The 16317-nt window shown below is 40.0% G+C and overlaps 1 protein-coding gene across 9 annotated transcripts in view; it reads right to left on the bottom strand.

The window, feature by feature from the left end:
• Nucleotides 1-16317, bottom strand: part of LOC143340968 (uncharacterized) — a 35590-nt gene that overhangs the window by 10625 nt on the left and 8648 nt on the right. For 4 of the 9 annotated variants that reach the window (XR_013079534.1, XR_013079535.1, XR_013079536.1 and 1 more), the window contains exon 11: nucleotides 12962-16300. Coding sequence is in view for 6 of the 9 variants with exons in the window: in XM_076763440.1 (XP_076619555.1) it covers nucleotides 12962-16300 (3339 nt within the window). In the remaining 3 variants the exon portion in view is untranslated. Of the gene's footprint in view, nucleotides 1-67; nucleotides 16301-16317 lie in introns of those variants that run through there. The other 5 variants (XM_076763438.1, XM_076763437.1, XM_076763441.1 and 2 more) reach the window with 2 other exon arrangements.

Genomic DNA, 16317 nt, shown 5'->3' with positions numbered 1-16317 from the left:
ATTTCGTGGATTCAGTTCATGAAAGTGATTACAGACAAGGAATTCGTAATTAAAACTGTAATAAAGCTGCTTTCATTTTACGATTTATTTTCCACGGCTTCGCTAATATTTGTATTTCACTGTTTGTTAACAGATTTTTACTCGCTAGAATTAAAATTGTACCTCGGCTTCGAATGTATCACGATTACTGTAAACTGTTTTGTACATACATTGTCTTCAATAACCAGTACAATAACACAAGCAATGACGCTATCGAGTGACGATGCTAGATAAATGATATGAATTTATTTGATCCTCGAATTTTCCAATAACTATCGACTTGTTACTGAAATTCGTGCATCGTCACACAAAAGTTAAGCGATGATATGTAATTACGCCGAAATGTAATTGCGTGGTAAAACGTGTACTTAAAATGGCAGATACTCGTGTGTGAACGCTTTCGAGAGAACCAGAAAGAAATTGAATCGCAGAAGTCGTAAAGTTTACAGAAAAATAACCAAACTTCCACCGTGTGGCTCTGTTTTTTTTTTCTTTTCGCATCTTCTTTGATTCTCTTATAAACTTTTTAATATCAGATTACTGCTCCCCGTGAATATAGATTCTGCGTGTCGTGTAACTTAGATATACTTCTCTTTTTCACAATTATTGTTAGAAATAATTACATACATATACATATATGTCGTGCAATTTACATTACATTCCAGGCATTCGACTCGCTTGAACCGGCTATGAACAGCAATTAGAAGGTAACGTAAAATTTCGTAATTCTATTCGTATTCTTCATTCGCATTCTCGCATACGATCCGTGCATTTCAAACGATCAATGAGAAACACAAAATTCCGATAGATGCGTTAAAAATATCGCTACAATTCAACAGCCAGATTCGCTTACGATATTAACGTGTCGCCTAAATACACAATTTACAAGTTCGAATATTTCTTCGATTTACCTAAATAACTAGAGAAAACTTGGTACAATCAAATGTACAATTTACGAGCGGGAATCGATAATTACCTAACGAATTATCAAACTTTGTGTTCGTTTATAATAGCGTTACAGAATCACAGGATGCCAAAGATAGGATGAAATATTAATCACTGCCTCTTAGAATTTATTTTTGTGCGCTATTGTATCCAAAAATAACTTTAAGCGAGATCGATTCTATAGAAGATAGATCTTAAAATAAGCTTGTGATAATTATTACTCGTTTCGAGTCGTAATTCTAGGCGTTGCGTAATCGTATCGTGCTTTGACAATGATTAATGTCTCATTCTGCTTATCTGTCGTCACGGAAAACTTTCCACGATTTACGATTTCCCTGACGCAAAATATACATATGTTCATAACGCGAATTTACAAATTCCTAAACATTTACGATCGCGTTAGCCTCTCGACTGTTGTTCACAAAATATTCTCGATCGTTTTATTCGTATTCGAAAAGAAAAACAGTGGTTCCGTCGATTGAACGACGCACACGTGATCGTAATGCAAGAACATGGCGCGTAAGCGTGTTATAATACTTCGTTCGAAGCTGTTTTAACCTTCCAACAACCGGGAGGGGGGAATTATTACGACTCGTACCTCGATCATCCTTGAACGATGAACTAATAGTGTCATTAATTTTGCTGGATGGCAGTTAATATTATAGCACGTTTCCTGTCAGCCACCTTCTAAAATCAGCGAAAACGGTCGCTGGAATTTACCACTCGACGCAAGATATTACAATATGTACGCACACACAGAATATAATTGTACGCCGCGTATCCGCATAATAAACAAAACTACGTGGGAACAGTACTTCGCTAAAACAATTGCTAAATGACGGTATATCGTTATTTGTAGATTGTCGAGGTAATCACATTTCGGGACAAACGGAGCACTGCCTCTATTCTTGCGATCGAATCTTGAAACTGGTCGAACTCAAAGTTTTTATAACATCAACACCATCTGAATGGAAACTAGACATTGTAAAGTTTGTACAAACAAAATAGTGAAGAGAATTGGCGAAATTTTTTTACATTAACCCCTAGAAAAAGTTTTAATGGGAGATTCTAAAGGTTCAGGAGATTCAAGAGATTCTACAAAATTTCAAATCAATTCGAAAAAATTATTTTTAGTTGCAGGGGTCAATTACAATCATTTTTGGTCAATAGACACACCCCCGAAATCCTATCCAGTTTCGAGAAAAAAATTCAGTAAGTGGACAAATTTGTCGACAAAATTAAAAAATTTCAAATCGTTCTAAAAAAATTATTTTTAACTAGGGGGGTTAATTACAATTCTTTTTTGTCGTTACACATACCCACGAATTCCTACGCACTTTCGAGAAAAAAATTCATTACCGAAATTACGATGTCTGACTCTGACATTGCAATTCTCCTGAAATTTCAAAAAGTTTCAAATCATTCTGGAAAAATTATTTTCGGTCGCAGGGGTCAATTACAATCATTTTTGGTCATTAGACATACCCTCGAAATTCTACCCGCTTTCGAAAAAAAAATTCTTTACTGAAAATATACTGCGTGGCCGGAAATGTTTCTATAACTTTTTAATGAAGCCCCAAACAACAAATTAGTATTCTTGATTTTCGTCCTATTTTGGCCTCTAGAATCTCCCATTAAAATTTTTCCCATGTGTGGCCGAACACCCTGTATAAATAGTGGTGGGAAAGTTGCAAGTATGCGTAACGCAGAATCGTGCAAGAAGCGAGGCAGTACTGCGTAAGGGTGAGCGGGTCTGGGGGAGTTTTAACCCTTTCAAACAGAATGTACTGTTATACTATATTTAATTTAGCTTTCTCTTTGCGATCCTAATTGAACAACCAACCGGGAATTTATTTTATCTCGTGATTGAAAGGTGTAGAGAATCTAACTGAAAGTGGCAGTTGAAGATACCAAGTTTCTTATGAATTCGTGTGTGGTTGAAAGGGTTAGATTGGGCGGAAATTGAGCGGGATACAACAGCCAGTCGAGAAAAGAGTGAGAACTGTTGCTTCTCTTCCCTAAAAAAGAGGCACGACTGATCCGGTCAACAGAATACTGAGAAAGGTAAACATCGAAACAGCTTTCACGAGACAAGCAATGATTGGAGAAGTACTCACCTTCTCCAAGGATCCACATCCGCGGCTATCCTCATCGGGAGTCTATAAGACACCCTGCTCATGCGGAAAGATACACTGGAGAAACTGAGCACACGCTTCAAAGGACATCGGAGGCTCATCGTGTTAGGCTATACAGAAAGCTTCGAAAGGGTTGGCCAAAACTTTGGTTACAAACGAAATAATGTGAGGTTACATTCACAATAAAGAACGAAGATTAAGATTAATATTGCTACATTGCCCACGAAAATTATTATCGTCTTTCTCCCCATACGAATTACACAACAACATTTCACAATTTCTTTTTAATTAAATCTCTGAAAGTTTAGAAGTTTCTCGAGGCGTACAGTAGCGCCTCGATTATTGCACGAGAGTCTCCCTCGTCGTATGGCGTTGACGAGTGGAGGGGGAAATAATACATTTTCTACGGAGTTTCAGACACACATTGATTATCGAATATTAAACTTTGTTTCGTACGAAAGATATTTTTGACCAACTCTTTCGAAACGCCTGATAACCAAACACCAAAAGAGGAATATAAGATTCCATTCGACGAAATTAAAGCGACAGGACAAAAGTATGCTTTCCCACAAAGTACTGGGGCACAGCAGACATTGAAACACCCTATAATTACTCTCCATTTCTCGTTTAAAATACTGATTGATGATTCGTATTACGAGCATGGGTGCTTTGAATAGAAGAACACGAAGCTCTACCAGTCGGATGAAACTCAATTGGTCGCTCAAGGCCACTTTTGTCCTTTTGCTTCGACACAGTTTTAAGAGAAAAGGTGGTCAAGAACGAATCGTCGATGGTCATTAATGGCCAATTGATTTTGCAACCCCGAAGGTACACGCTTCTCTAAACAGTATTATCAGTAAAAGCCTCGAATGCTTTATCCAGGTACTGTCCGACTCGAAGTTTCGTATCACCCACGCACTCCTAACAAATATATTACACACACAGATATCATGTAAAATACACGAGGTCAGGCTGTCTACCATGCACACGATTCTCACCAGTATTTAGACGATTAAATCGCTAAGAGAGCTACATTATTTTTTTTTTTTTTTTCATTTTTTAAACCTTTTTATAGAAGATCGACGAAGAATACATAAATGGTAAGAAGACGAATTCTTACGACAGACAACTACCCGAAACATTCGATCGTGGATTCGTTATAAAAATTGCGAACGACTATCGCAACGTTAGACTGTAGGTTTCTTTATTTCGAAAATATTTATTCTCTTCCTACAAGCATTGTCTTGTCTGCTATATATCCTATGCACAAGAATCGCGCGTTATCTATCGGGGAATACGATGTGTATTTTTTTTTTTGTTCTTTTTTTTTAAGTACTAATTAATTCTGTAATTCGTCGGTTATCGTATGAACCCATGCGTAGAGTATTTTTTTAATGCATTCGAGGTCGTCTCGATGCAGTCTTTGTAAGAGTTTCTAGCCCTTTCGTCCGCTACGAAGGATTTTGTGATATCGAGTTTTGCGTGAATCGAAGAAGAAAGAACGAAACGGACAGCAACAGCTATACATTGTTATCCAAGCGATTCGAGATCTAGCAAAATCCTTGTAATGGGAAATGAGAATATTCTGGTGTACAGGATAAGAACCAGTTTCAAAATCTATGTGTTTTCTATATCAACGAATGCCCTCCGTGACACTGCATTTGCTACGTCGAGAAAAACATTATAAATTAAATTAATTATTTTCCCTGTGCCAAAAGATCAACCTGGCAATGAATATATTTCAGTGTTTCTCCGTCACGAATTCTTGGACAAATTTTTATATCATTCGTGACACTTTTCATTTACGATTAATTGTTAAACGAACGTCGAAGGAGAAATGCACTGTAAAATAATCAGGCATACGTTTATAAATAAAATAAAATACGAAAAGAGCAGTAACATTCTGTTTATAAAATAGATCTTTTGATTTATAATATATTTAAGTAACCATATACAATAATTTGTCTAGTTTCCATGTACAATCGATTCTGTTATCAAGTCGTCAAATTGCATTACACATACACAAAGCAACGATCTATAGGATATACATCGACTACTGAGATCTTGCGTAACAAGTGCTTAAACGCAAACTTGAATTAATTCCATCTTACATTACACACAATTGAGAACATGATTTCTGTTATACGTGTCTATAGAATAAAATGTTCGAAATAAATTACTGTTAAATCGTTATCGAAGTAACAAATACAATAATGCACTCCTTCCAACAAGCTACGAGTGTACAAATAAAAAAAAAAACTGCCAAGAAAAATAAAGAAACAGTTTTTATTTCAACATTTCGATAGAACAAGCTTATCGAATAGATTCGCCAGAATTTTTAAGATTTTCACTCAGAATCTGTTGCATTTATCATTCATCTTATTTACGCTAACAATTTTCTTTTATGTTTCTTAACATTGAACACTATTTAAAAATTCTTTGAATCACGTGAATTCGTATAAAATAATCTCTTTCTTTTAATACAACTATAATCTTCTGTATGCATATTTTATCTATGTATTTAAGAACATAAATTATTATTAAAATATATACAAGGCGTGGCAAAAATTTCACGATCGAAATGTAAACTTAATATTAGTTACGAAGACATTGAAAAGCACAAGCAATTAAATTAATTAATTGAAACTCCACACACGAGAAGCATTACAGTTCTGTAAGTATAGTCACGTTCGGGAAATACTATAAAATATAGTGATCTTTGATCGGATACAAATGTATCTATTATGTTATTATTTTTATACGATTCTTCTGTTGTAATACTCGCAATGAAATAATGCATCAATCTCAAACTATCGTAGAAATAAATCCGAGTCAACTTGAAGTGTTTATGAACATAAAAATACTGATTATCTGAATTGAAAGTCTAATTGTATCGTAGCAATAAGTACCTTTGATCTTCAAATTAATGTTAAAACAATACTTATTCGCACGTCAGCAACGGTATACTATTAACGTTCGACGATAAAAAAGAAACTACTTACATTAGGAAAACAAATATTTTACTCCGTACAAAGTAAATATACTTTGAAAGTTAAAATCCTGTTAATTACAAACTATTATTTTTTTGTTTAATACCATTACGGTAATTTGTCATTCCCCTTTGATGGAATTAATTCGTCATCGAAGTGAAAATCTTAAAAATTCAGACGTAACTCGAAGATCCCCCATTGTTGCCTAAAATTATTCTAAAATATATACTACGTATTCGGAACGAAACAAAATCAACGAGAATTTAATCGAAAAGAGAGACCGTAGAAAATAATGCGGAAGAAACAATAATAACGGAAAATATAAATTAAAAGCAATAATTTCAATACTCGCTTTAATGCATACGGAACTATCCAATAGTAATTGCAATAGTTTCGTTAAAATTCTTTCGACGCAACTGCACGCTATTGACAGTTCCACGTCGAATAATCTAATGTCAGAAAATTTGATTCGTTTCGTTATTCGTCACTATCACCCGAGATAATATGAATTCTCTCAATAAAAACGAAACCAGTCGTGTCGGCACTAACGACAATAAATAGCATTGCCGTAGAAAAATTCGAATTTTCGAACCGAAAAGGTCTGCTGGGGGGCCATGGTTCGAACATCGAATACCCTCTTTCTTGGGGGAATCGTTTCAGCGTGTTAAAATTGTCATTTGAACTCCGTTCGAAGTGTCTATAGGAAACTACGTTTCACACCTCCTATTATTTGGTTAGAGTTTCGGCTTAAAAAAATAACGATCACTCGAGACCGTTTTCCTCGACGTAGCAGCGATACAGCGAATTTTACGAACATAATCACAGCGCTCGTTTCGAGGACGAAAGTGACGGTGAAAAGCTTTGTACTAAAATCTCACGCTAAATCGTCGAAAAAAGACCTCTTCTCGCTTCACCGAAAAGATCTCGTCGTTCCATTTGTACTAGCAACAAACTCTAACGAGTTGGATCGTGTATACAGTATACACGTGTAAACGAGCAAACGAACGTGTTCTGCTCGAATACAGTGATTTCTCTATTTAAACCGCGGGAGATTCGTATCGACGGGCGATCGAACGTGTTGATCAATGATTTCCGGTCGTTCTGTTCGCGAAGAAATAAATAGATCGCAACGATTACAAACTAAGGTAAGAAAGAAACGTACGGGATAAATTGGACTAAACAGGAGTCGAAGGATTTTCGTCCAAGCTTCTATCGATCGTCTCGCGAAAATCTCGTCCTACGCGGAAGCATTAAATAAGTAGAAATTATATGGATGCTTCGCGACAATAAAACTGTACAGCGTCTAAATCGTCTAGATCAATGTTTCTCAAACTTTACATTCGAGAACTTGTGTTCCAAACCTATTTTATATTTATTTCAGATATTTTTATTATAGTGCACAAAATCAAATATAGAAAATAACTCGCAGGATCTCGTGATTCAATGGTATTTCATTATAAATTCTTTCGTTGAATAGTTTCAAAAAATTCTACGTACTTGTAGGTGAAAATATCTCACTAAAAATAAAGTATCTAATAAAATTTGCTATTTTCCACTAATAGTATTTAATAATGAATTCTTTCATTGATAATTTCAAAAAATTCTACCTACTTGTAGGTGAAAATATCTCACTAAAAATAAAGAATCTAATAAAATTTGCTATTTTTTTTACTCCTTTTAACAAAAGCAAAAAATGAATATATTGAAAGTTTAACTTGTATTACTCAGAATGAAAGTTTTGAAGAAAACTCTGAGAAACACTGGTCTAGATTTCTTTTCTGAGGAACCACGTTATTATAACCAACGTGTTTGAAAAGCTAAGCGGATAACTCTGCGGTACAAGGTGTTCCATGGAATATTCAACTATTATATCGTATATTACATATTCGTATCGATGAAACCGTAGCCCGACCGTTCATCGTTAATCGTCTTTGGTTTTTTCTTTTACAAATAGTCGAACAATCGTTAACAAGTATTTTCTTTTGTAGAAACCGAAAGTTAGGTCGATTATGTACACAGGGTGGTAGTTGGTGGTACACCCGGGAAGGGGATGATTTTTTTAGATGATTCTAAAGTAGTCGAAGACGAATATTAAATTTTCCCTTTTTCTTGCTCATCGGTTCCCAGAGAAATATCTTTAAAAATTGTTGAATGCACCTATTGTAGGTAAACTTTCGATTATTTAAAGTAATATCATGCTCGTAAAAATAGCTGAACATGTTTTTGTGCACCGAAGACTATCCATCGAGGACTATCGTCGTGAAAGAAAATAAAAATCGTCGAATTTTGTGAGCTAGTACACCCGACAGACTCTTAAATAAATTTATCTAAGAAACGAAAGCTCTGGCGATGAAATTAATATCGTCGACTCATTTAAAAACGTGGGAATACCTTTCGATTTACTTTGTACGCAGAGTGTTATAGTTCCTAAAAATATCTTACGTCCGTGAAGAACTTCTTTTATCGAGGAAATTTGGAATTTCTGAACACATTCAGCGGAGAAGAATTCGTAAGCTCGGAGCTTGGCTCGGAAGCTTAGAGCCAGAGGAATCTAACACGCGTCTAAGGGCTAAAATTCGAGCGAATCGAAACTAAATAGTATATCGAACGAGCTAAAAATTTTTAAACAGCGTCCAGAAGAGACAGGTACCTGGTCGAGTGCGAAAAATTAAAAAATTATCTAGTACATCGAAACGAGATCTCGCTGTAACGTGGTCGGAGCAAAAACTTGGCCGCTCAAGGCCGTTCCCCCAAATCAGTCGATCATAAATCGATATCGAACACGCTCCCAAGTACGTATTAATTTTTTCGTTCCGCGAAAAATATTCCTTAAGAGATAGAGAGCGTCACGAATCCTCGAAAGTAATATAATACTCGTCGAACGTTATAAAATTATTTTTTGGAATACTTATATATCCCAAAATAAATAACTACTCGAACATCGAGTGTTTGAACCTGCAGAGCTCTCGAATGTTTCTGTAAAAATTTCCCTGGTTACCTTTACGAACGATTGATAATTAGTTCCCGACCAGTCATATCGAAGAAGGTTGAGAGAAGACGAAAAACAGAATATGGTGGGGGTAGATATGGTGGGGATGGCACACCAGTGGCCTTGAGCGGCCAATGAATTCTGTTCGGACTACGGTACATCCCGATCCCGCTCTAAATCGTGTCCTTGCTCACATACAATGCAAGAAAATGCTCTTTACGCATATCAATGTTACATAGCACACGTCCAATTATCATATGCATTACGAATTCATATGATCGAAGATTACGATAAATATATATGCGGTGAATTGTCACCACTTTTACCTGATTTGCATCACAAATCAACTAAAATCCTTTGGATTTAAAACAGTTACCCATGTAAGACACTTAATCGCTATTTCGTGATACTCCCCTAAACGCAAATACGCGATCACGGTGTAATCTCGATACACCTTATTCACTTTTTTTTTTTTATCCCCCCCAATCGTGGCGATATCGATAAAATTCGCACTAACTAGTTGTTTTTGTTTTTCTCTTGGTATAAGAAAAAGGATCTACGAAACCTACTGGCGACCGGTTTTCACGGTCAACGACAATTATGAACAAGTTCAAACATTCACGAAGAAGAAACACGTTTTTTTCTTTTTTTCTTTTTTTGTTTGCTGCGCGTGCCTGGCTACGTTTTGCAAAAGTATATCGTTTACTCTCGACTAACAACGTTAACGCTAAGCCTCGCGGGTGAATAGAACTAACAAAGCTCGATCGTGATTATTCATTTTCCAACTGCGTCCGCTAAAAATGCCCGGGAGAACTCGGAACGGGGCTGACGAATGTTTCCGTTCGTTTACACACAGTGTGATCCTAGAATGACGACCCGAGAATTCTTTTAATGAATTTCTAACCCGTTCGAAATTTTACAGATGGCTTTCATGGAAAGCATTTCGGTGTCTTTGGTGGCATACAAAAGAGGCGAACGACTCCGATCGGACTGTTCGTACGGCAGAGGCGTTTGTTTGTGCAAAAACCGAAACAATAACTCGCGAACAGGAACGGCTAGTTTTTCGTTAAAATACATCTAAAATACTGAACGTATTCAGTGCTTTAAACGAGCTACGAACGACCTTACGTATTATATTCTGTGTAAATAATAATTTTGTATTCGCGTATGCTGTCGAATCTTACAAATTTAATTAACACGTAGACAGCCATACCAATTTTTCAAATTATAACTAATAGAGATATTCAATAATTCAATGGAGTACTTTGGTAGCATTCCTAATGTAGATAAAATTATTTTAAAATTTACAAGTATTCAGGCCCATTCATTGTATAGTAGTCAACGTGTTAAAGAATTCCTTATTTAATTAATCACAAGTACTTATGTTCAATTTCGTTATCGAATAAAAAATACATAGTCTGAGGCCAAGTGTATACAGGGTGTTCGGCCAACCCTGGAAAAAATTTTAATGGGAGACTCTAGAGGCTAAAATAAGACGAAAATCAAGAATATCAATTTGTTGATTGAGGCTTCGTTAAAAAGTTATTAAAAAATTAAATTACAAAATTTTAAATCAATTTGAAAAAATTATTTTCGATTGCAGGGGTCAATTACAATCATTTTTGTTCATTAGACATATCCTCGAATTCCTAACCATTTTCGAGAAAAAAATTCTTTACTGAAAATATACTGCGTGGCTGGAAATGTTGCCCGAAAATTTCATGCGAATCTTTAAAATGTCATAACTTCTGAACGGATTGGACGATTTTAATGTTTCAAACGGCAAACAACGCGTATTTTGATGAAGAATGTGTAGAAAATCTAAAAATATTCGAAAAGTTGTTCCACAAGCCCATAAAGTGAGAAAACCCCCATAAAGATGGCCCAATCTTCATACGTCATTAACTTCTACAATAGTGAACGTATCTCATTGAAATTTAGTATGGAAGTAGAGCTCATGGATACCTACAAAAAAGTGCTAAACAAAATTTTCGTAAGACGTCAAACAAATTTATTAAAAATGAAAAACGAATTTTTAAGAAAAATCGACAAGGGGTAAATGCCTAAATTTTTAGCAAATTAGTATCCTTGATTTTCGTCTTATTTTTGTCTCTAGAATCTCCCATTAAAATTTTCCCCAGGGGTGGCCGAACACTCTGTACGAAACTAATGTATCCTCTTCAAATTTTATGTACAAATAAAGAAATTAAAATGGATGTACCCAATTATTTAGAAATTGATTTCTATCTTGATTTCAACGTACCTGTATAAATGATTTTTTAAAACGCTTTCCCTTCTAAAAATATCTACAAATTTCGCTTATCAAAAGCCATAATCCAACCTCGCAGATAGTTGCATAATACCTGTGTATTCTGTATTCGACGACGAACACAAACAAAGGTATTCTAGTGTTGCACAGCCACCAAACGCGAACGTGCAAATACTTTTAAGCGCTCGATTGCAAACAGAATATAAATTAGCAAGGTATTCGTGATTCGCTACACTCGTTGAGACACATTTTTGCCCATCCCTGCTCGCTACCGTATTCTAGTAGAAACGAAAGGCAGTCGAATAAGGTTTGAATCGCCAATTGTCAGTGTCGTATAAACGATCTATCGTGTTCGTTATCGGATTCGTCGACCGGTAACGGTAAAGCTAAAACACTTTTCGTATGCACCGCACGGATAACAGTAGATTCGATTTACTCGACGATGTAAGGCAGTCGAAACAGAAATCGCTATGATAATTCTTCGAACCACAGACGGAGTTTTTCTTTTTATTATATAGAAGTTTCGTTTCGAAAAATTCTACGTGACAATTCTTTTTTCTTTTTTTTTTTTTTGTTCCTTTTTAATCTTTTTTTTTTGCGTTCGATCGAACGTCGACGGACGCACGTCCGAGGGTACAGCCTTGCCCTTAGAATATCTTAGAACATTTTCGTCCGAGCGTCTTGTGCGGTATCTTTTCGAATCGTTTTCTAACGTGTAATAATACTGTAACAGTTTCTTCTCTTTTTACGGTGCGGTAAAACGCGGCGACTTTGCCCGATTCACCAAGGTTTCTTTCATACTAGAGCGTCGAACACTGGTTGCAGCAAAATTACAAATTGAACATTGATGGACTGTATAAAGAAATGTAGACGTTCCAGCAAAGAAATTGAAATAGCTTGGTACTTGGACTAACGATTGAAATTAGTTGAAGACGAGAAGAAGGCAATGTCGCAACGTTTCACGGTCGATCTATCGAATGTCGTTTTAGAAAATATTCTGAGGACGCTCGTCGCTCGTTTTGAGCGCGCAAAATGTTCGTATGTTTCTAAGATACATCTTACATTTAAAAACGACCGGAACAGAGAGGTCAGAGGGTCGAGAACGCAGAGATTCTCGGTCCGCGTTCTCGCTAATCGGCTCCCGCGACTTGCATCAGGAGAATGTAAAGGGCAAGGCTGGCCCCGGGCACATCCATGCAATCCTCTACTCATCTGCGTTTCTTTTTCTTCGATCTGTTGCCTTTCTTGGAGGTGGCGCAGACCGAGGCGGTCGCGCCAACGGCGGCGTTTCTGTCGATCGCCGCTTGTACCGAGTAATCTCCATCCGTATCCGCGTACACCACGTTAGCGTTTAACTCGTCCGAGGAACTCGAACGTTCGGGCACGACCTCGTGCTCGGAGTCGCTCCTCTTCCCGGGATCTCTTTCAGGCTCTGACGAGTCCTCCTTCAGGAACCCTAGATCCACGGGGAGCTGTTCGATCTTTGACACGCCATCGTCATCGGATTCTTTCTCGTCGCTCGAACGTTTCACGGAGCTTTTAAATTGCGAGCTCGATAGCTTCAGAAAACTGGAATTCCCCTCAGCGAATTCACCTTCCGGATCCTCCGTGACTTTGACACTCGACTCCTTCGCCTCGCGATCTGCGGCTGGCTCTTCCACGCGCAACGATTCCTTTCCCTCGAGTTCCGGAGCACTTTTCTTGACGATCGAACTCCAAGACCACTCTCGATCACCGAGAAACTCTGTCTCCACTTCCTCCGTGTCCACCATCACGGGTAACACGGTCAGACTCGGCTGTTCCTCGACCTCAGGCGGTTGGATGACGAACTCTTTCGCGTCCATTTCCGTGACAGCAGCCTCCAACTCGTCGATCATCGTCGATTGCAACGAAGATTTCTTTTCGTCAAGAGCGTCAGACTCTTCCGCGATCGACTCGAAATCGGACTCTTTCTTAGATTCCTGTTCGCCAGAGTTCTTCTTCCTCACGATGGAGCTCCACGAAACGCCCATTGCACGAGCCGCGAGCTCTTCAGAATCCAATTCAGCGACAGCCTCTCGAAGCTTGTCGATGCCAGAGTTCTTCTTCCTCACGGTGGAGCTCAACGAAGCGCCCATTGCACGAGCCGCGAGCTCTTCAGAGTCCAATTCAGCAGCAGCCTCTCGAAGCTTGTCGATGCCAGAGTTCTTCTTCCTCACGATGGAGCTCAACGAAACGCCCATTGCACGAGCCGCGAGCTCTTCAGAGTCCAATTCAGCGACAGCCTCTCGAAGCTTGTCAATGCCAGAGTTCTTCTTCCTCACGATGGAGCTCAACGAAGCGCCCATTGCACGAGCCGCGAGCTCTTCAGAGTCCAATTCAGCGACAGCCTCCCGAAGCTTGTCGATCATCGTCGACTGGAACGAAGATTTCTTTTCGTCAAGAGCGTCAGACTCTTCCGCGATCGACTCGAAATCGGACTCTTTCTTAGATTCCTGTTCGCCAGAGTTCTTCTTCCTCGCGATGGAGCTCAACGAAACGCCCATTGCACGAGCCACGAGCTCTTCGGAGTCCAATTCAGCGACAGCCTCTCGAAGCTTGTCGATCATCGTTGGGGATTGAAACGAGGATTCGTGCTTTCGACGAAGCTTCCTCTCTTCGTTCCGTTCCTCTGCGATCGTCTCGACGTCGTCCTTTTTCTCCTCATCGTCCGTTTTCCTCACGACCAAGCTCCAGGACACTTCAGTTGCGTCGACGGGAACCTCTCCAGGGTCCAATTCGACGACTGGATTCTTCTTCGACAAAGAATCCTGGGACTTCTTCTTCCTTGGATCCGACTTCTCCAGGCTAGATTTAGCAACGTCCGTAGATTCGATCGTTTCCTCGATCTCGACGAGTTTATCGTCGTCTTTTGGAATTTCTCGCTCCACGGAGATGCTCTTCTTCTTGACGATGGCGCTCCAAGAGATCTCAGTTGCTGGTTTTTGGGTGCTCGATTCCTTCGAGGACTCTTCGACAGTTTTCGAGGATTCAGACGAATGATCAGTTTGAGGATTGTTATCGACGTATGATTTTTTATTTTTCCGAGATTTCTTGGTGCGAGTTCCACTAACTTCCGGTCCAGACAGAATCTTACACTCAGGAGTTGATACTGTATCAGTCAACACTTCCATCTCAGCCTTTTGCATCGCGTCGATGTCGATGATCTCGATCGTGCCTGGAGATCGTTTGGAGGGGACGTTGGATGGCGACGTCTTCGTTTGGCGAGATTTGATCTTCTTCAAGGGACTGACAGTCTCGACGATCACCGTTTCTTTGGTGCATTCCTCCAGGTCCTCTTTCTTCTCCACGCTCTTGGTCTTCCAGCTCTCCTTGATGATCACGGTGACGTCAGCAGCGGAGGAGTCGCTCTCGATCACCACGATGTCCTTCGTTTTCTTGCCTTTGGACTTCGTCGTCTGTTCCGTGGGAGTCTCCTGGGACTTTCTTTCGCAATCGTCTTTCAGAATCACGGGGCAGACGTCAGAGATCTGCACGTGCTCCAAATCATCGTCTGAGAGCGTACGTTTGCTAGCAGAGGAGTCGTAACCACTACCTTTGTCAGCTTCCAGCTGAAGATCCTCTTTGGACTTCTTGTCAGGTGTTTCGACCAACTCAGAAGTGTGTATATACTCCAGATCATCATCGGATATCGTGTTTTTGCTGTTCTTTCTTTGCATAACGGGAGAACCAGTGCATTTCTCGACGTCGATGCACTCAGCCTGCTGCAACTGAGTGATCTCGGACCTCTGTATGTGCTCGATGTCCTCGTCGGACTGTACCAACGTACCCTCTTTACTGCAACAAGGCGTCTCGATCATGTGATACTCGATAGAGCTGAAATCGTCCACGGATTCCAACGTTGGCGACTTGCATTTCTCAACGTCCGCGGACTTCGATTCCTCCGTCTTCTCAGCGCCCTCGACGACGTATCCCAATTCCACGATCGGATCCTCCAGCTTCCCAGAACATTTACCTTCGCTCTCGACCGCTGGTTTCGCGTATCTGCTATCCTGAGTCGCGGAAGACTTTGATTTGCTTTTCGACTTCGTCGCTGTCTCCTTCGAAGACTCCGCTTTGCTCTTCGCCTCTTCCACCTTCTTCTTGCAATTGTTCTTGGACTCCTCCCTGGTATCCTCGATGACGATACTGTCCTCGTGTTCCTTCAGTACGTACCTCTTCATCGGAGCCTTAGATTCCCGCTTTCCAGAATTACCACCAGCTCCGTTCTTCCCCGACTTCTTCGACGGTTTTTCTTTCTCCGGCTCGGAAGCTTTCTTGTTCTCCGACTTGCAATGCGCGGGAGCGTTCCTCCGTCCGTGTGCAGGCTTGTTCTCCATCAGTACGACGCTGTCGTCGCTGCAATTCACCACGTACTGAGCCTCTGGCAGAGCTATCTCGTGCGATTTCTCGCCTCGTTTGTCGAGTCTCTTGCCCCAGGTGGTCTCTTTGGCTTGCGTCATCGGGCTGCTCGGTATCTCGCCCTGTTCCACGCACAGGCTCAGGCTGGTGGGCATGTCGCGGAACGCCTCCTCCTTCTCGAAGTCGATGGAACAGCTGCCCGGGTTCGCGAGCGGCGCGATCTCCACGCAGAGCAGCTTCTTCTGTTTCACCTCGCAGATGTTCTCGTCGGGCACGCTGTCGATCGCGGGCTCGCTGGCTGAACGCATTTCCGCGCAGATCTCGGTGAGGTCGCGCAACGTTTGGCTCTCCGGCTCGAAATCGCCCAGAGACGCTGGACCCTCCTCAGCGCACACGCTTCTAGGTGGCTCCGGCACGTGGCACTCCTCCGCGGAATCGAACTCCTGACCGGAGTTAACGTCCTCCTCGTCGGCGGATACGGTAATCACGGTGCCAAGAGGGTTGACGACTTTAGTTACCGGTTGACCCACCCTCTCAAATACCGATCGCCTCCCTAGTAACAGAAAAAGC

The sequence above is a fragment of the Colletes latitarsis genome, chromosome 4 (assembly GCF_051014445.1).
Source record: "Colletes latitarsis isolate SP2378_abdomen chromosome 4, iyColLati1, whole genome shotgun sequence".
In the NCBI taxonomy this organism is placed as follows: Eukaryota; Metazoa; Arthropoda; class Insecta; order Hymenoptera; family Colletidae; genus Colletes; species Colletes latitarsis.
The sequence above is the reverse complement of the archived record's forward strand: the minus strand, read 5'-3'. Positions and strand labels throughout refer to the sequence as shown.